A 21,224-nucleotide genomic window follows, 5' to 3' on the forward strand; every position below is an offset into this window, starting at 1 on the left:
ATAGAAAGAATGCAGACCTGAACTCTTAAGTTTGGAGACCACGACTTCTTGTTCACTGTATATCATTGGATGTGAAGAATTTACTGAGCATCTACTATGTGCTAGGCATAATGCTAAGCACTTTACCAACTCGAGCTCATTTAATCCTCTCAGCAATCCTGGGAGGTACACATTAACCATGTTTTATGGGAGATAAAGCTAAGACTTGAAGAAATCAAGGAATTTGACCCCCAAGTCACCCAGGAAGTGGAAGACACAGATTCTGAACCCATATCTGTTCAGACCTTTGAACTCTTATCACAGTTTTAATCATCCTGAATTTCATGGGTCACTTCTTTTATATAAAATGGCTAAAGACCTTCTCCCTGCAAAGCTGACAGGAGGGATGCTGTCACTCCCAAAGCTCATCTGCACAGTTCTCACCCCAAGAGGCTCAGACGGGAGGAATGTCAGAGCAGAGGGCCTTGGGATTCACCCTGCCTGACCAAAGCACTCAGGGATGGCCCGGAACCTGAAATCCTTATTCTTTAATTCCCCTCCTTTTGTAGCTGAAGCCCCATCATGATGCTCTCTCACTTAAAGCCTAAGGAAACTCTGGTACAGACTATGCCAGCGAACACTAATCTGATTGTGTCATTCCTCTGTTCAAAATCCTGCCATGGTTTCCCAGTATCTGCAAAACAACATCCACACTCCCTTGCACAAGAGGTCCTCAGCCACCTGGCCCACTGATTACTTTCATGTGACTCCCTCCTCTGAACTCCTCTAGCAAGTCTAACTCCGTCAAAGCACGTTTATTACTGACAAAATCTCAGTGAATTCCCTGAGAGTACAGATGTGTTACTTACCTCTGCCTCTGTTTTCAATATTTCATTCTTTCAACAGATATCTACTGAGCACCTACTATGTGCCAGATACTTTTTATGCTCTGGATATATGCTGGTGAGCCAAATACATCATAGCTGTGACCTCAAGGTGCTTACAGCCTAGTGGGGCAGAGCACGGGGCCTGGCACAAAGCAAGACCTTCATTAAGGTCTGCTAGTTGGACGTGTGGAGCCCTCAGGGACTTGTAAGATGAACCACCATGGGGGTTCCTCGATGTGGAGATGCGCCCCACCCAGCATCAGCCCTTCCCCACACATGATGCTCCCACTGGCTCCACTCACTGATATGGTCGATGGAGCCAGCACAGAACTTCCCGTAGAACTTCTTGGCTCCCAGGCCCCGCAGGTCATGGATGGTGAAAGGCCAGAGGTGCAGCACGTTGTTCCGGGAGAAGGTGTCTCTCTTCTCTACCACAACCACTTTAGCCCCCAGGTAGGCAAGTTCAATGGCAGTGCGCAAGCCACATGGTCCTCCTCCGATGATGAGACACTGCGGAGGCAAGAGAGGAGATACTCAGTGACCCCTAGCAGCGTGGATGGGGATCTCCAGTCAACAGCACAGCTGAGGTGCAAACCCCCACACATCCAAATCAGTCATCGGTGCAAGCTGAGCACCTGCTGGGGTCTCCCATTCACCCAGGACATCACCTGTGGGCCTACTATGCACCTACTAAAAGGACTTGAGGAGGAGGCACAGTCCAGAGTTAGACTATCTAGGTTTAAATCCCAGCTCTGGCATTTGGCCTCCTAATTTCCTTACCTGTGAAGAGGGTCTACTGCTATTTCCTTGTAGGGTTATAGTAAATAAGATTTCCTTTTAAAAAGCATATGGTACATCTTTGTGACCTTGGGTTAGGCAATGGTTTCTTAGATATGGCACCAAAAGCACAAGCAACAAAAGAAAAAATAGAAATACTGTACTTCATCAAAATTAAACACTTTGGTGCTTCAGAGCACACAAAGGACACTTCAAGGGACATTAAGAGTGAAAAGACAAACCATACAGGGAAGAAAATAGCTATAAATTATATATCTGGTATGGTACTAGTGTCCAAAATACATAAAGAATTTTTACAATTCAATAATAAAAACATAAATAATCCAGTTAAAATATGGGCAAAGGATTTGAATAGACATTTCTCCAAAGAAGATATACAAATGAGCTATAAGCACACAAAAAGAGGCTAAACAATGAATTATTAGCCATCAGGAAAATTAAAATTAAAACCACAATGAGGTACCATTTCACATTCACTACGATGGCTAGAATCAAAAAGAGAGACAATAACAAGGATTGGTGAAGATGTGGAGAACTTGGAACCCTCATATATTGCTGGTAGGAATGTAAAATGGTCCAGTTGCTTTGTAACAGTTTGGCAGTTCCTCAAAAAGTTAAAAATAGAGTTATCATATGATAACCACTCTTGGGCACATACCCAAGAGAAACGAAAGCATATGTCCACACAAAAACCTGTACCTGAATTTTCATAGCAGCATTTTCATAATAGCCAAAAGTGGAAATATCAATTGCCCATCCATTGATGAATGGATAAACAAAATGTGGTATATCCATACAATGGAGTATTATTCAGTTATAAAAAAAGAATGAAGCATTGATACATGGATGAACTTTGAAAACACAATGCTGAGTGAAAGAAACCAGACACAAAAGGCCACATATTGTATGATTCCATTTATATGAAATGTCCAGACTAGGGCAGGGTGGAAGAGGGTACAGAGTTTCTGTTGGGGGTGATAAAAATGTTCTGGAATTAGATAGTGTTAGTGATTGTACAACTTTGTGAATATACTAAAAACACTGAAATGTATTCTTTAAAAGGGTGAATGTTATGGTATGTGAACTTAAAAATTATATGAAAAATGAAAAGCCTACAGTACAGAGCTTGGCACACTCTAGTGCAGATGCTATTATTCTGATTGCTGAGACCAGGACCTGTCCTCTAGGAACTCTTAGTCTAGGATAATTCCAGACTTGTGACATAAGTAACTACAACCCTGTGTGGTTAGTTCTATTTGAAGCCTAGAGGAGGAAAAGCTAATCCTGCCTAGTAGGCTGGAAAAAACTTCCACAGAGGAGGGTCTTTAAAAAATTATCATTATTATTATTGTTCTCATTATTATTATTATTATTATTATTATTATAGCTTGCATTTGTTGAATACTTAGTATGATGCCAGACTCTGTTTTAAGTGCTTTATGTGCTTTTTTAATCCTTTTCAACAAATCTATGAGGAAGGAGCTATTATTATCCCCATTTCAGAGATGGAGAAATTGAGGGACAAAGAGGCTAAATAATTGGCCCTTGGTTTCACTGACTGAAAGAGGCAGAGCCACTATTCAAACCAGGCAGTGCCACTCCAGAGACCACCATGCTGTCCTGCTTCTGCTTTGCCAGGAATAGAAAGAAGTAAGAACATTTCAGCAGTCAGGACAGCCCATTCAAATAAAAAGAGAAAGAAGTTCAAGGTGATGGACAGAAGGATACTTTGGGGAAAGAGGAGGAGGACAGACAAGAGATGAGAATTTGCCTGAGCCAGACGCAGAAGGTCTTAAACGCCCAGCAATGGAGCCTGGCCCTGGTCCTGCAGGCATCAGGGCCGCGGCAGGTGCAGGGGACACAACAGGACTCTGCACTGACTGCTCCCGTGCTGGCCCTCAACAGGCACTGCAAAGATGAACAAGACCAGGGTCCTACCCCAAGGAAGCCACAGCCTATAACGGAAGGAGGGAAGACATGATGACCTAGCTAATGAGACTGGGCAAAGGCCTTTTAGTCAAATCAAATTTTATGAGGAACACCAATAGTGTATAAAAACAGAAGAAAATGGCGGTATTCTGAATGAGAGAGGCAGGGCCCTCCTTCCTCGGTGCCCCTCACGACTCCCACACAGTCCCTGAAGCATCTCCCTGAGGCAAGAGTTCACCTGAAGGTCTAAATAACTGAGGATACTCCAGAAGGGCAATATGGGAAGAAAAAGAATCTGCACCCATACCTCACTCTTTGACATTGCAGAGGCATTTGGAAACTTTCCCTCTGCTTGGAGTCAAACCTTATCTTAAAAAAACACATTCCCCTTCCCCTAGCAAACATTCCATTATCCAGTTATCACTCTTCTGGGGCCTCTGGGGTCCCAAAGGGAAAGTGCAAACAAGCATATCGGAAGCTCCCACACCACGACCCATGTGGCTCACTGGTTGGAACCTTCCAGATAGTTTATGGAAACTCAATTAGGGGAAATGAAGTCATCTTTGAGATAGAACTCACTGCAGAGATGCCGGGGAGTGGGTGTGCAAACCCACTTGCTTCCTTTCAGCTTGGAGCCGGACTGGGGAGGAACAGCTTTCCCCAACCCCAGCCCCACTCATTATCTCACATCCCAAACAGCTCCTACAGCTCTGACATAGCCAGACAGTGATGGTCATTTCAAAGCAAGACTCAAAACCCTGGCATTTGTGAGGTTTGCTTTGGGGTTAAGTCTAGACTCACTGCATTTCTTTGCAGTTAGTGCATCTTTTCCTGTTTGCCGAGTTCTGTCACTCTAGGGCCAGGGATGGAGCAGGGGTGGGAGGAAATGGGATGGAAAAGGGTAGGAAGGAAGGCAGGCAGGAAGGGAAGAAGGGACACCCTACATCCAGCCACCAGGCCTGACCCACCATTGCTCCAAGAACAGGGTAGGAGATCCTTTCCCACCAGTCAGGGGGCTGCTGTGCAGTTTTCTTGCAAACGGTAGCCAGTGTCCTGTTTCTGACCCTACAGGCTAAGCCTGAAATCCCAGCAGCAAAAACTCAGTTTTCCCACCATCCTGGGCCCCAGCACTTAAGTCTAAGGGCCTGAAGTTTCAGAGACAACAGTCATACCATAATCTAAAGTCAAAGAAAATACCAACGGTTCTAATTACACAAAGGGAGAAAATTTGGTGCAGATGTTATCAAGGCCAGAGAGAGGGCCTGTTGGCAGGGGCCAGGCCAGTTCCCCTCTAAACACGCTTGTTATGATTAACATGGGAACTTGGCGTTCTGACAAGAGGCCAAATACCATAGATGCTACTTGCCTGGGCAGAGGAGCAGGAGCAAGAAGGACTTCCCCAGCGTGCACACAGCTGATGCTCTGGGCATCGGAGAGCCCAAACAGACCACAAATGCCAAGGGTTGTGACAACCCAAAGAAGCCCTCTACCTTCCCAGGCCCATCCGGCCTATCACTGCTGAGCCCGTACTTTCAAGGAAGGAAAACTTTTAATTCAAACTCAGCTCTGAGGCTTTCCTTGAGACCCCAAATTAGATTGTAAGCATCTCCTCCCCTTGCTCCCGCAGGCTCTGTCTTTAGTGCTATCCCAGAACGTTAATCTCTGCACACGACAACTACCGACATCCGACTTGCAGCTAGATTGAGTGCTCTTTAGAAGCTGCCCCATGTCCTCTGCATTTCTGTATGCTCAGAGCCCGGCTCAAGCCTGGCACACAGGAGGCCTCAATAAACAGCCAATGGATGGATGAGCTTTCCACACCCTCCCCACCCATCCAGTTCTGGCTCTCCATTCCTGACCGGGATGTTGGGTTCACGTCAGCCAGGGTTCATGTCTGCAGATTCCCATCCAGACTGGGGGAGCTGGGGTTCTGCCAAGGCCACCAGCATCATGGACATCAGCATATCTGTGTGCTCAGGCGACATAAATTTATTACTCAGTAGGGAGCAGGGCAGATCCAACAGCAGCAGGAAATCCATTGTATAGATAAGCTCAGCCGTGTTTAGGCCTCCACGTTGGTGGAGAGGAGAGACAAACACCACATGGAAACATCAGCTCTTTATTTATCAAGGAGTTGGACGAAGGATGACGACCAACTCCCCACAGAGAGGACGCAAGGTCCCAGCTCCCACGGGACTCCTGCTTCACCCAGGAGAGCCTCACAAGCATTATCCACTTCTGGATGACACAGTGCATCTTCCAAACACCCCCTCTCCAGCCCACAAGTGAGTGGGTGTGCTGAGACTGCACCAAGAGTGCTAAAGGGATTCAATCCCCAGAGGAAGATGCTGAGAGGACTAGAAGCTGAGCCAGGGGCTAGCCATCTGCAGGCTTGATTTCCACCTCTGAATTCTCCTCCGCCTTCCCTGGGAGCTCTGGGTGCAGTTACCACAGGGAGGTGGGAAAGCCAGTACTTGGGAGGTGGCCAGCAGAAGGGGGTCTGCCATTGACTAGCCTGCTCCATGCCTCATCTGAAAACGGTGATTATGCTATCTAAAATGTATCATGCCAGGCACTGTCCTAATCACTTTATTATGTATTTCCTTCTCACTACTACCCTATGAAGTATGGGTTATCATCATCCCCACTTTATTCGTGAGGAAACCAGGCAGAGAAAGGTTAAGCAACTTACTTGAGGTACCCTTATTATCCCCATTTTTTTAGCTGAAGAAATTAAGGCAAAAGAGGGTAAGAAATTTCTCCAATGCCACATAATGAGTCAGTGGTCGAGTATGGATTCGAACCCAGCAGTGTGGGTCCAAGGTGTGTTGTCAGCTACCACATCATACTGCTTGTCTGACAGGACTAATTTCAGGGTGCTGTGGTCAAAAATCAGGAGATCATGTATGGGGAAATGCTCAGTCCACTATCTGATAAAAATAGGGCAATTTCACTCCTCTCAGCAAGCATACAGCAACCATCTGAATGGAGCCAGGATTCAGGCAGAGTTCACAGGGCTTCTGCACAGAATGACTAACTCCATGTCCAGGCTGGGTTTCATATGCTCCGCTGGGGTGAAAGTTTAGAGGCCGGACAGAGCTTGAGCCTGTGCAAGTCCTGAGAAGCCACGCTGGCAGGTGCCGTGGCAAGACAGAGTTCGGGCATGGACAGTGCGAGCCTCTCCAGTGCCTCTGAGAGCTGCCTGCCCTGGCTGCAAGCCGAGTGGCTGGAGGCCATGCATGGTGCCATCTCCCTGGTAGCAGAAGCCTGCCTGGCATGCTGACCCTGGGGCAGAGCTCCGGTTCCAGGGATGTGCCACTGTACTTCCCAGTGTGGCTCCACAGCCCCACTGGCTCACAGGATCGAGCCACTGATCTAAACCCAGGCAGGAAGCCCCTGACTGTTGCAGTTACCATGAGTGAAAACAGCTCACAGCAGAACTGCAGGACTGAGAGTTTTCAAATCTAAGGTACTTCCACATGCTGGGGGGCGGGAGGTGGATTGAGGGGGGGCCTGGTCTCACAGCCTCACCCCTGCAGGGCAGTGCTGAGTGGGGCTCACAAGCAGTGTCACCCTCAGGGTTCCAGCCATGGAGAATTCTCTGAGAGGGCACTGGCCAGGCAGAGTTCCTTCACAAGGTCTCCCTGGGCCACTCTGGGCAGGGAACTAAATCGCATCTGCCTGGGCAGCCCCAGCCCTGGTCCGTCTCTCTCCTGTTCTCAATCACACCAGTTATTCCTGAGTAACAATTACACACTACTCGTTAACTTCAGAAAGTTACAGGAAGGAAATGGAAAAAGATATCCTGTTCTCCCTCAAACACACACACACACACACACACAAACGAATTCCTCTGAGAAACATTCCATTCCTTTCTGTCCTTCAGTGACATCATAAGGTAGTGCTCTCCCTTTCTGATGAGCCACTGTAACCAGTGACTACAAGGTCTAGCTTTTCGGGGGCAGTTTCCTTGGCAAATATTCTGCCCCTTGGCTTTCTAAGTCTGCTAGCTTCGGATCCTTGGTTTGGAAGTTATGAGTCCAATCCTTGTGGCTCTGCTTTCTGCCTCTCAGTGCTGTTCACACCTCGTGGCACTGTCCCACCTAAAGCATGAGTTCCCTGAAGTCAGGGTGTAAACCGTCCCAGCCTGGTGCCCGGGCCAGCAGGAGAACCCAACAGGTAGCAGCTGGCAGACCCTGGCACCTGTCACCCATCAGCTCTCAAAGCATAATCAATAGCACCAACCCAGCCCCACCTTCGTTGATGCCAGTGCATCCCAATAGGGAATAGCAATAGTGAGAGTAGTATCAATAATGACAACAATAAAAACTGGAGCTACTGTTTATTGTCTGCTTATAATGTGTCAAGAACTGTGCCAAGTACTTTATCATAAATGCACCTTGTCTCATTCTTACACTAACCCTGCAATAGGCATATTCACCACCATTTGGCAGACGAGAAAACTGAAGCCCAGGAGGGTTAAATGACTTGATCGTGGTACAGAACCATACTCTAAACCACAATCCTATACCAATTCTTCCAGGCTTCAATGGTCTTTATTTTTCCAAATGGCCCTATGAATTCCTGTCCCTTGGGCCCTGGAGATGGATCTTGACGTAGATGCACTGTTACAAGCAAAGAGCAAGTCAAGGGATAGAGGCTGGGGCCAGCTGGCTGTTTTTCCTCCCTTAGCAAAAGCAGAAGTCACAGGCCCTTCCAAGATCCCAAAAAGTGGTGATGGAGGAATCTCAAAGACATTCAGAAGGAAGAGGGGAGAGAGAGAGCCTTCTGAGATGGGCTGAGTCCAGATATACTCAAAGCTAAAAAGTCTAGGGCCAGTTAAAATCCTTATGTGGGGAAAAAAGCAGAGCTAAGTTACATAAACAATCTAGTATCTAAAAATAGAACAGTTCATTTTTAATCATTTTCTCTTCTTTTTAGTCACTTGGTAACTCTTTAAATACTTATAAATTCAGCCAAGGAGAGGTCCCTGCATCACAATAATAATAGCTAACACTGTGCCTGGCCTGTTCTGAGCCCTTTACTCACAACTCCTAGCCGTCAACCCAATTTTGCAACTGCCGCCATTAAGTGGTTAAGCCAAGATTCAAACGCAGGTGTCTGGCTCCAGGGAAGATACTTTAACCACTGGGCCATAGAGACAACCACAGACAGCCAGGGAGAGGGAGGTGGCAGACAAGGACCCCACGCAGCCTACCACTGCACCATTTCTCTCAATGAATTATAAATATTTTTCAAGTCTGTGACCTCTTCAAAGGCGGAGGCATCTCTGGCTCACTTTGCATCCAAAACAACTAGCCTGGAACAGGGTAGATGCGCAAGGATAATTAGAAGAGAGGGAGTGGCTGTAACAACAGCAGGTACTGGCAGGTTCCAGTAGGGAAAGAAACTAAAGCAATGGCAAGCTGCCCCTTCCCTGCCGGGACTCGGTGACTTCTGGAAGGGGCCAACGTCACGGGAAGTTTAATCCAATGTGAAAGGCAGAATACAGGCTGGGCATCCACCGGCCTACACTTTCCCAGCCCAAACAACCCCAACCAGGGAGCGACAAGCAGCTGTCAATCTGCTTCATGACAAGCATTTCCAGCCAACAGGTGCCATGACCCAGGATCATTTGAGGTCAGGAGAGGCAACTATTGAGTACCTTACATATGCCAGACCTGCCCCAGACAATTTAAATACATGAACCCATTTAATCCTTACAGGAATCATTATGAAAATGCAACTGCTTTTCACATTTACAATTGAGAAACTGAGACCCAGAAGTGAAATGACAATGTAACCAATGTTTATTGAACTCTAACTCTGTGGTAAGCACTGTTCTAAGTGCTTCCCATGTATTAACTCATTCAAGCTTCATAACTATCCAAGATTAGGAAACCAAGGCACAAAAATGGCTAAGTAACATGCCCAAGGTCACATCACATAGTAAGTGGAGGAATTGGGATTCAAACTCAGGTAGTCTAGCTACAAAGCACAAACTCACATCCTCCGCATTACACTTGCCTAGGATCACACAGCTAATAAAGGGCAGAGCTAAGAGTCACTAACAGGTCCTTGTGAGTTCAACATCTGGCTCTTTCTACCACATTGTACCCTCTGCCACCTTTCCCCAAAATGTTAACAACCAATACCCCTCCCTGGCTCCTTTTCTCTCCTCTCTCTTCCCTTGGGGATACTATGAATCCTCCACTGGCACCACCTTCCCATGATCACTCACGGCCATAGGGAAAACTGACCCTATCAGTGGTCACCAGCCTTGTTTGTCCCGGGTTGGCCTCTACAGAAAAGGCACTATAACTATGGGTTCTGATAACGAATTTACATGAGAAAAGGCCAGGCCTTCTTTGACGCTCATTGACTCCTAGTGTCCTGAGGTCATAGAAGGAAAGATATTTACCTGAGCCCAGCAGCTGAAGGCCTAGGGAACAGAAGGCCATCCCTACCATTCTATGGCCCTGCTGTCATGTCCATGGCCAACCACGTTTCCAAGAGCATGGGAGCATTTCCCAAGAAGGCGAATATGTAGGTAAGAATATGCTACAAGAAAAATCTACTGGTATTCAGATGCTGGCCTTCTTCATCTTATCCTTTTATAGGGTCTCTGGCCCTAGCGGAACAAACAGAGCTTAGAGGTTTAAGAATGACTTAATTCAGGCATGCAGACAGGCAAAGATTCACCAGCCCTTGACTGAACACCACAAGAGAAACAGTACATTCAGTGGTGAAGTAAAGAATCCAGGTTTAGAAACAGAAAGACCATTGACCAGCTATATGACTAAAGGATAGCAGCTTATTACACCCAGTTAGTTAACTTCCATTTCCTCAACTATAAAAGTGGAGTCATGGAAGTTCCTACCAACTAGGGTTGTTATGGGGATGGAGCCGATAAACTACACAACGGTGCATGAAAGAGCTTCGTACAACACGTGGTGAGCATTCAATAAATGGTAGCAGTGATCCACAGCTCCTCACCCCCACCTGCCTTCCTCCTGAGGAGGAATCCTTTAAGTGAAATCAAGACATTTTAACTTCTAAGAACTCAGGGTCCTATCCATTCTAACAACATGGAAGCTGTGATCCCAGCAATTCAAAGGTTGGGAGCAGTTTGCCCTGTGGGGCAGACTTGATGTCTTTATCAGGGCATCTTCAGAATGGTCAATGAGCCCCAACTGCAGCCTGAGTGCTCAGGGTCAGAGGGCCCCTGCTGTGCATTCAGGAGGCTGCTGCACTCATTGCCCCTGTTCCAGAGAGCCACCCTGTCCACCCTGAGCTTGCAGGTGTGTGGACTGTTCAAGCTGGAAGGGACCTTAGATCAGGCCTCAGCAAACTTTTTTCTGTAAAGGGCCAGGCAGTAAATATTTTAGACGCTTTGCCAAGCCCTGCCTGAGATCATCGTGTCCAATGCTTCCCTCCCACTGACCCCTGGCTCTTAAGGCATCCAAGAAGGTATTTATAGGAGCCCAGAGCCCTTTTCAATATCTCAAAAGGTCTAATGGATTTCACTTGCTGTTCCTGCTGCCTGGAGAATCTTTTCCTCCAGGCCTTTGAGTGGAGGCTCCTTCTCACCGTTCAGGTCTCAGCTCAAGCATCACATTCCTCAGAGATGCTTCTGGACCCCACCCCATTACTCTACCACATTGCCCTGTTTGTTTCCTATACAGTGCTTATCACTACACTAATTCTCTTTTTAAACGTAACTGGTTTACCATTTGTCTTTCCCTTTAGGATATAAACTCCACTATATCAGGGGCCTTCACTTTCTTCTTCAGGGCTATCTCTCCAGAGGCCAGAATATTCCTTGACCCATAGTAGGTGTCCATAACATTTGCTGTAGGAAATGAAATCAAATCACACCTTTACCTTGGGACTCATGCAGAGACTAACTGAAATATAATAACCAGTATTTACTAAGTGCCTATTATATGTTGGGTACGGTCTTTGGGCTTTGCATATATTATAAAATGAGGCAGAAACTAATTTATGAGTTAGGAACTAGTTTATCTCCATGTTTCAGGAGAGGACATTGAAGTTAAGGTCTCACAACTTGAAGTCACTTACGTGGTAAGAGAGAGAGCTAAATTTTGTCCAACTCTGGAGCCTAAGCTCGTAACTGCCACCCTTGCTTAATTTTGCCTGGGATTATGTCAATTTAGTGTGAGCACAGATTATCCATGGCTTATTAGAAGTACTGAGGGCAGTGATATGCCTTTGGACTTGAGAAAAGTGGAGAGGATATTATTACCTAATATATGCAAGTCTGTTTGTTAATCAAGTTGTTTCAAAACAGGTTTTTTTTGGGGGGGGGGAAGGAAAGGAATCAAAGATGCAAAAAGTGGGGATTTTCTCACCCTTTACCAATGAAATAACTAGTCTCAGGGAGAAGAAACAACTTCAGATGTCATAAAACCAGTTAGAGGTGACAGAAAATCCTGAAGTTTTCCAAGGGAAAAGCCATTTGGTCAATTGCACCTCGAATCACCTCCTGGGGCTGGGGATACACAGCCAGTGTCCAACCCACAGAAAACAGCTGCATAAAAACATCCCAAATCCTGCTGCAGATCACAAGCTGCAGAAGACAAATCACAGTGTGTTTATACATAGACACTTTCCCCAAAAAGGAGCTTTAAGGCCTTGCAGATACAGCAGAAAAGTGAGTCCCTTTGGGCATCTCACACATGCCTCTCTGGCCAGAGAATCCGGCCAGAGAACCCAAACTTACCAGTGGAATGTAATTTTGATTTGACTTGTAATGCCACAAAAGAAGGGAGCAAAACTACACAGAAGCTCTTGATAACTTCCAAGTGGGTCATCTTACACTCTAAAGTGGCTTGTAATTAGAATGTTTTCAAAACAGATCACAGTGTCTAGACATTGGGAGACTCCAGTCCTACTGGGTCCTGCAGCCCGCCCATGATTACCACATGACAGCTGCCCACAACTTGCCAAAGAGCATGTTATGTTTTCTTTATCAGAGTATCGTTAAGGGCCCATTTCTGGAAAGCTTCTCCTCACAGCCTGCTGGGAGTTGCTTGGGAATTCTTTCTGCCACCAAGAGGAAGACTTGCCTGGGCATCTGGGGCACCTGCTGGCTGGAGGCGGGGCTGGGCTGGTGGAATGCGAGCTGTGGCTTTGGCATCGCCCCTCGGGTTGGCTGAGGAAGTCACATAAGGAAGGCGGGACTTCCGGTGTGGGTTCATTACCTCATCGCTGCAACCCTGGAGGGGACATCAGGGCCCAGTTCTCCAGGAAGAACAAATCAACTGCTCCCCCAGATCAAATTTGGGGTGGTGATGCAGGGGTTAAAGTAGGCGAGGACAGGTTTAAGCTCTGCTGAACTAGTAATGGGAAAATAAAACAATACGGCACTTAACGAGAGCCAGGTTTCTCACTATATGAGAAAGAAGTTACCAATAAGAAAAGGGGGAAGGCTAGAATGATCCCTGTGATGCTGAATTGCAGTGACAGGTATCAACATGGACTTTTTTTTTTTTTTTTTACTGTATATATAGATAGGAAGATACAGAACTACATACATATGTGTGTATACGCGTAAGTATATGTATATTTATATATACATTCATACACACATAAATATATTTACTAGCTCTAACCATAGCATCACTAAGCACACTCAGCAGCTAGATTTTTATTTCTAGATTTCACACTCCAGTAAAAGGAACTAGGAAAATGCAAGATGAACTGTAACATCTTGTGATGCCAGAAAGTAAGGGAAGTGGTTAAAAAAAAGGGGGACATAGCAATACAATAGGGCATAGGACTCAACCTGAAGGCCCCTAATGGCAAAACTTGGAACAACTTGAGCAACAAAATAAATAAAAATAGTATTGAATTATTACTCATAGAATAAAATAAATAACCATGAGTCAATATAGATATAAATTAAGGGAGGAATAAAAAAGGAAGGGGGGAGGAAGGAAGGAAGGATAGATGGAAGGAAGGAAGGGGGGAGGGAGAGACAACTCTTCATTACAAAAGAATGCAAATTAGTAAATTAAGAAGGAATGAGGGAAATAGGAAATTACCATTAGACCTCCACAGTGATAATGCTGAAGGCAAGAACTGCTGACGGATGCTAAAATTAGTGGGAGAAGGTTTAAGGAGAAACAAGATATTTGCAGAGTCTCTAGGTGTCTCCCCAAAATGTTCAGTAATTGCAAAAGGAAAAATAGTGACTTTACAGTGGAGAAACCGAGCAGACACCATGTTAACCGAGTGGTCAAGGCTGACATCACCAGCAGAAACTATCGACATCATATACCCCCGATAGGATGCGATGAGAAGGGCACATCACCCCTGTGGTAGCCTTCCCTTTAATTATTAACCTCTATTTAATAATCAGACAAGCCCAAACTGAGGGGCTTTATACCAAATAGCTGGCCACCACTCTTCAAAAATGTCAGAGTCATTTGAGGATCTGTCACGGATTAAAGGAGATTAAGGAGACATGACTAAATGCAACAAATTATTCTGGATTGCATCCTGGAACAGAAAAAGGACACTACTTGAAAAATGGGTGAAATTCAAATAAATTCTATGATTTAGTTAATATTATTGTACCAAGATTAATTTTTTAGTTTTGAAATTGTTCTATGATTATGTAAGATTTTAACATTAGGGAAGCTTGGTGAAGAATACACAAGAATTCTCTGCACTACTTTTAAAAAAACTCTTCTGGATTTTTTGCAGAAAAGCAATAAGAGATTGGATAAATAAATTACGACATCATCATATCATGGCATATTTATATAACACAAAAGGATGACCATGGTTTATTGTTAAGTAGGGGTAGGGCTGGAAGGTTGTGTAACATGTATGGTATGAGCTCATTTTTGTTAAAAACAACCAAAAACCCCACTGGGCCCATATATGTGCATATATGCATGCATCTGAGAGAGAGAGAGAGAGAGAGAGAGAGAGAGAGAGAGAAAGAGAGAGAGAGTGTGTGTGTGTGTGTGGTATGTTTATATTTTCAGAGTAGAAAAGTTGGAAGGAAAAATGCAGAATAATTAACAGTAGTTAACTAACTAATAAGGGAAATTTCCTATTTCCCTCATTCCTTCCACATTAATTTGAATCTTCTGTAGCAAAGAGTTGTCCTTCCTTCCTTCCTTCCTTGGGACTTTTATTCAACATACATCTGCATTATTAGGATGTTTAACAATAAGTATGTATTGCATTTGCAATTAAAAAATAAAGAAATTTAGACTAAAAGAGGAGAAATGTACTTTTACAAAGTCCCAACTAGGGACCTGGGCATATATACACACTCTTAGTTGCATCCTATGTCTATAACATGCTATATATTATATACTTCTCTCCAGACTTCCCCAGGCAGAATTTGGTTTGTGCCACACTTTTAGGATACCACTGATAGAAAACTTTCACACTCAACTATAAATATTTGGTTCTCTCACCTGACTGCATGTTTTTCCAGGGCCAGTACTAAATGCTACTGCCTGGAAAATAACATCTGTGAAGTGAATGGATCAGAGATAGATGGGTGAACAGAGAGGGGGTGGATGTTACTTCATGATTTGCCATCACAAATCTGTCAGGTGCTTCCTAGAAGTGGGTAGAAGTGGAGACATTCACTTCTTGCACTGCATTCCTAAGCCTGGGCCAGTAATAAGAACAAGAGGGAAACATGCTATTTCTTTCAAGAAAGCAATTTAATGTAATTCTGTAAATACCTTATAAGAGGAAGAATTTAGGATCTGAGACAGAGACAGCTAATGCTTGTGAAATATCCATTTGTCCTGCTACATGTCCTAACCTTCTCTGTAGTTAGGTTGAAGCTGTGTGCCTTAGAATTGGCCGGCAGACTACATGTGGAAATCATGTGGGTGACTGCTAGGCTGAGGCACAAGACAGCCTCTTCCATCCTTTCTTCTGCTGTGGCAATCTTGCAGGCCACATACTTCGGGAGCTGTGATTACGAGCTAGAATCATAGCTAGGGTTACCTCATCCACATCAGATTTTACATGAGTGAGAAGCAAATCTTTATAAGATTTAGCCACTGGATGTTGGGAGTTATCTTGCCACAGCAAAGCCTAGCCTTGCCTAAGTTATACATTTTTTAATAGGAACTGTAGCATGTCTGATTTATGGGTATTGTAGCAGCAGAGGTCATCCAGAAATTTTGCTCTCTGTTCAAGCATAATGGAAAATGGGGGGAATGAAAGCATTATTTGGCATAAATTCACCAAATATCCCCCAAGAAAATCAGTAGCAGAAGCTTAGCAGAGAGTGAAGAATTCAGCTCAGATATTTAGATGTCAAGTCACCAAGGAGGTGACACCTTCACCTGCATTTAAACTTCATATTCTTTCAAGATGCAGGCCTCACAAACTAGGGTTTTTCTCGTCTTAAAAGCTTAGGGATGAGAACTTATAGCCCTTTAGACCCAAAGATTTCTTGTAGAAAATCACTGAAACCAGGTATGCTTATTCTGCTTTAGTCTCTTCTCCTTTCGCCACAAATGTGGGCCCACATCATGCTCATGAAAATGGGAGGGCAAAGCTTAGTATGGGCTCTGAAAAGGAGAGGGAATTGGGTATGCACACTCTTGGTATGTAGAGGAGCTGTCTGGGACTTCCAGAGCCTGGAGACACTGGGTGAGATGATTTTGTGCGTGTCTGTGTGTTTGGGCAAGGACACATATATGCATCCTGAGGAATGGAATCGACATTTGGAAACCCTACCCCAGTTACCTGTAGTACATGATCATACCCACAAGCCAAGAAAAGGATATCTATCATTCATCCTTTTTTTCTTTCATTCATTCTATAAGCGCTCAATGAACAATTTTTTTACCAGGCATCATGTCTGGTGCCAAGGAAATAGAGATGGACATGTCACATTTCCTGCCCACAAGGTATTCTCACATGTTATCAAAGAAACACACTGAAGGTTCTTGGGCTTATGGAGCTCAAGATCTCCACTGTCTGGAGCTCACCAACCTTATAGGCTGAGGAGTCAGGAAAGAGCTGGGGCAGGGACCTGGAAGAAAGCCACTCTCAGACTGAGCGAAGAGGTCCCACTAGGTGGGAATGGAAGGGATGTGTTGAATGAGAGGCACTTAACCTATAAAGGTAAGAGAGTACACATTTGGAGGAGAGGGGAGAAGGAGGAGGTGAAACTGACTCAGATTCTCACAGTGGGAGGATGGTGACTCTATTCACTAAGATTGAAAGTCAGAAAGAAGAATTAATTTAGAGGGTAGGGAAAGGAAGAATGAGATTATTGATTTAGTTTTCAATTTGTTGAGTGTCAGGTACTCATAGAAAATCCACATGGGATTTGGAAATTTCAGTAGTTGAGAGAGAGAGCAGAGTAAGAGATACATATTATTTACAAAAATAGCAACTTCTATTTAATGGAGGCTCACTATGTATTATGTATGCTATACGTCCAATCTCATTTAATCTTAACTAGAAACCTATAAAATATTTTTATGCCCATTTTTTCAGATGAGGAAATGGAGGTTCTGTGCCCATGGTCACAGGTATCTGATTTCGGCCATTATGCTCTTTCTACTATGTGCCAGGCTCTCCAATTTTGGAGTCAAACCTGGTAAGAGAAAATTAAATCACCCAAAGTGAGGGTGGAGCAATCCTGTCCATTAGAACCTGATTTCTCAACCTCAGAATTCTTGACAATCTGGGATGGATAATTATTTGTTGTGGGGGGCCTTTCTTCACCAATAATTCACCCATCCCATGTGATGGGGCAGGGAGGTGGAGGGTAAAGAAAGGAACCAGTAAGGAGAGGTGAAGAGAAAACCAAAAGGAGCCCAGGGGAAGGGGTCCTGGGAAGCCCACCCATGCAGACTGAGATGCAGACAGTGGGGAGCCACTGAGGATTTTCAAGGATGCAGCTGTCAGACCACAGAGAAAGAGAGAGCTGAGGAGTAGGACAGATACAGACAACTCCTCCACTCTTGCAAAACACCCAGGGTCACCTCTACCAGCAGCTGCTGATGCAGGGTTGATTCCTGCCTGAGTAACCGCTGAAACAATGAAACAAAGCCTTCAAAACCACAGCTTCTGAATCAATTGCAAATCAGCATCAGAAAAATCAAGGCTCTTGCCTGGGATCATACACCATCAACATACTTTTGGGGTAATTCATAAGGAAGGGCTGGGGGCTTGCCACTGTCTGGACTTCATTTGTTCACTCATTGGGCACAGGTACCCCTGAGAGATGGAAGCAATACTGTGTACAGATGGAGACACAGGAACACATGGTGGGAAAGTGCTACACTTTTTATTTAAAGTGTTTCACTATTTATTTAAAGAAAAAAAAATAATTGAAGCATATAACTGAAAACAAAAACAATCTTAAAGAATCCCTGTCCCCACACCACACTCAAATATAAAATCATTTAACTATTCAGTGTTTTATATAGGAAAACGTAAAACCTTTACAATTAAAATAAAATCAGCTGCATGGGATTAAAGGGAAGAAAGAAGATATAGGAAAGGCAAATGAGTTGAGGAAGAGGAGAGAGGAAGACAAACAAAAAGGAAGATGCGTGAGAGGCAGATACCCACAGGGGACAAGAAGCAGGGGGGATGGCCAGCAGCAGATGGAAAGAGCAAGGCTGAGTCCTCTCTCCAGGCCCCAGCAGGAAGAAAGGAAAGTGCCCATCCACCTTGTGGCCCTCTGGAGCCTGGGGTCTACATAAATTGTCACTGCTCTCTCAAATGCCAGTTCACTGCAGAGAAGCATTATTCAACAGTCCGAGGCTCTGCTTTGATGAGGACTAGCACAGTGGTGGCCCTGGGACCCTGTCACATCAACCTGAGAACCACATGTAAGAGGGTGGCCTGAATGCACAGCCTGCTGGCCAAGAGCTCTTGGGGCCTGAGCCTCCCAGGCCTGGCTCCAGGAAGAGGCGACTGCCCACCCCTCTGAGTCAGTGGCCCCAGAGGGAACCTCCCCACCAGCTTGTGTTCCAGGCACCCTTGAGTCTCCCAACGCTCTCAGCATCAGTGGGGCTCCTGCCCTCTGCACTCCCACCGAGCCTGCAGGAGGCACACTCCCTTGGACCATCTCCCCTAACAGCAGCTATCATCCTTATTTTGCAGATGGGTAAACTGAGGCCTGGAGACTGAAAGCCAACCTCTGTTCTTCCACTACACAACAGGCAGAACAAAGAGTCTATGTATCTTCTTTTTAATAAGAAACCCTTAAAGGTGGTTACATAAAATTCACACATACACAATGCATGTGAAAACAGCTTTGTAAATTATAAAGGATTTTACAAATGGTAGTTGTTATCATTAAATTTATTCTCAATATAGGGAACACATTGTCCTCTAGTCCTGCGTATGAACCTACTTTCAAAGGGGCTAAGGCCCACTTACAGAGTTCTTTCTATGCTATTATACAACTAAGCCAAAAAAATAACAGTGCTCTCAAAAGCTATGCCTAACCTCTGCTTCATCCCTGCGTGGGCACAGTCTTGTTTGTTTTTCAAAACCCACTTCTTAAGCAATGAAGAGCTCTCAGCTGCTTCCCACAAATTCCCGGCAAAAGTGCAGGCCCCAGCTACTCTCATAAAGGCAGACCCCGCTCTGCAGCTGGATGGATGATTTCCATCTCCCTGCCCAAGGGGATAGGGGGGAGAGAAACCCCCACCATTCAGAGCAACTGGGCCAACCTTTTGGTGCTGTGACTCCTTTGCTGAGCACCTACTATGTGTCTGGGGGGCATACAGTATACGGTGAGGAAAGTGTGAAATTTCGAAGTCTTTGGCAGTATTTTGCAAACATTGTAGAAGGCTGCTTCTGTTGTCTTGTGAAGTACTTAGAAGTATGCCAGGGTGTGGGTGTGGGGGTCACCTAGGTTTCCTGTAGGCTTCCACTGGTCCTGGAGTATGTGGGCTTGGACAGCATTCCTGCCTCCCCTGGGAGAGCTGAGCACTGCAGTGAAAAGAACAGCAAGAACTAGAAAACTGGGCTCCTCCACCTCAGCCCACATGGCCTCCTCCAGCCTCAGCTTGCTCACCCGTGAAATGGTAACACTAACACTTGAACACATCGGAGAGTTGCCAGGAGGCCCAGACTCCAGCTCCAGCCAATCCAGCAGGAGATGGCTAGGAGACGGCCGGATTCTGCCACTGGACTGGAAGGAAGCACGAACTGCTTGGACGAATAGGAAAGAATGCATAGCAAGGAAGGTCTTCTTCTGTGGGAAAGCACTCTTGGAATGGGTAAAATGTGGAATAAATATAATAAGAAAACCAGCTGACTGGTGTCTTCACTATTCCTTCAAGCACTAAATGATAGTAATGGCTTTTATTCTAGCAGCTACATTTACTGAGTGCCCACGGCTTTATCTACAGCATCTAGAACAGTACAATCACGACCTTCAATGAATACATTCTTGAATGAAAGTTAATCATTATTCTAAGCATTTTACAAGCACCTCATTTAAACAGGAGGAAGCCTGCAAGAGGGGGGTAGAGAGTCTTTTTTATATCAGCCTTTTATTACTCTCTAGACCCCATGAAGCCTTGCTTCCTCCCTCTCTCCCTCTAAAAACTCCTAAGGTAGAAGGCCCAGCTAACCGGAGATTCTGAGCACACAGAGGCTGAGCCAGTGGTTCCTTCAAACCATCTGTACAATGGGGACTGACCTCATCAACCCCGAGGCTTGATGGTGAACATGGGCTTCACACACCATGGGGCTCAGGGTGGGTTAGTTTCCACTGTTGGTATTAACCACCAAATTAAATTCCACTTCAGCTGCCCTCCCCCGGCTGACTGACAGGACAGATTCCTGAAGTCATTCCCCCGACCTCATTCTTGTGTCAGTAAAAATACAGAAAGGCTCAGTGGTGGGCTTGGCTTAATACAATATCTGGGAACCATTTATGAACCTCTCGGAAGAGCCCAGACAATTTCAGCATCAAACCCAAATGTCAGACGGCGCTCCCTGGGACGGCCACAGAGCAGGGATCCAGGAGCCACTCGTGAGCTAGGTGTCCTGCAGAGAGCAAGTCGGGCCCTCTCCCCACTTCACCTCTACTGGGCTAGAATGTCACAGAAGCTGCTGATCACCAACCCCGCATGCCCAGTGGGCTGGTACACTCGATGGTTAGCATGCAGCCTCCATGGCCTGACTTCCCTCCCCTGAGACACGGCCTTGCCTATGTAACCCCTGGGGAACGTGAACAAGCAGTAGCTGGCAGGGGAAAGGATTCAGAGAGACAGTTCCATTATTTAGATCCCTTTTACCCTTAGAGATAATAATAATAATGAATAATCGTACTCTGTGCTGGGCATTGTTCTAAGAGCATTACTAATATGAATTTATTCAGTCCTCACTATCATTCTATGTTAGGTAAAAATACCCATTTATAATTGAGGAAATTGAGGCACAGAGAGGCTGTGTAACATGACTAAGGTCACACAGCCATAAGTGACAGGCACAGAGCCATGCTCTTAGCCACAGCCCCTACCCACACCACCATCTCACTTCTTGGCCTGAAGTGAGAACCTGGAGGCAGATGGACATGTGGACATGATAGTGTCCACTGTAGCTTATGGAAACAATGGTTATTGTTAATACTCCCACACT

General features: G+C 45.3%; 1 protein-coding gene across 14 annotated transcripts in view; it reads right to left on the reverse strand.

Annotated features, from left to right (window-relative positions):
* The window catches only part of MICAL2 (microtubule associated monooxygenase, calponin and LIM domain containing 2), a 142,490-nt gene that overhangs the window by 54,440 nt on the left and 66,826 nt on the right, over positions 1–21,224 (reverse strand). For all 14 annotated transcript variants that reach the window (XR_005217438.1, XR_005217437.1, XR_005217439.1 and 11 more), the window contains one exon: positions 1,169–1,376. Coding sequence is in view for 11 of the 14 variants with exons in the window: in XM_037839952.1 (XP_037695880.1) it covers positions 1,169–1,376 (208 nt within the window). In the remaining 3 variants the exon portion in view is untranslated. The remainder of the gene's footprint in view (positions 1–1,168; positions 1,377–21,224) is intronic.

The sequence above is a fragment of the Choloepus didactylus genome, chromosome 6 (genome assembly GCF_015220235.1).
Source record: "Choloepus didactylus isolate mChoDid1 chromosome 6, mChoDid1.pri, whole genome shotgun sequence".
NCBI lineage: Eukaryota > Metazoa > Chordata > Mammalia > Pilosa > Megalonychidae > Choloepus > Choloepus didactylus.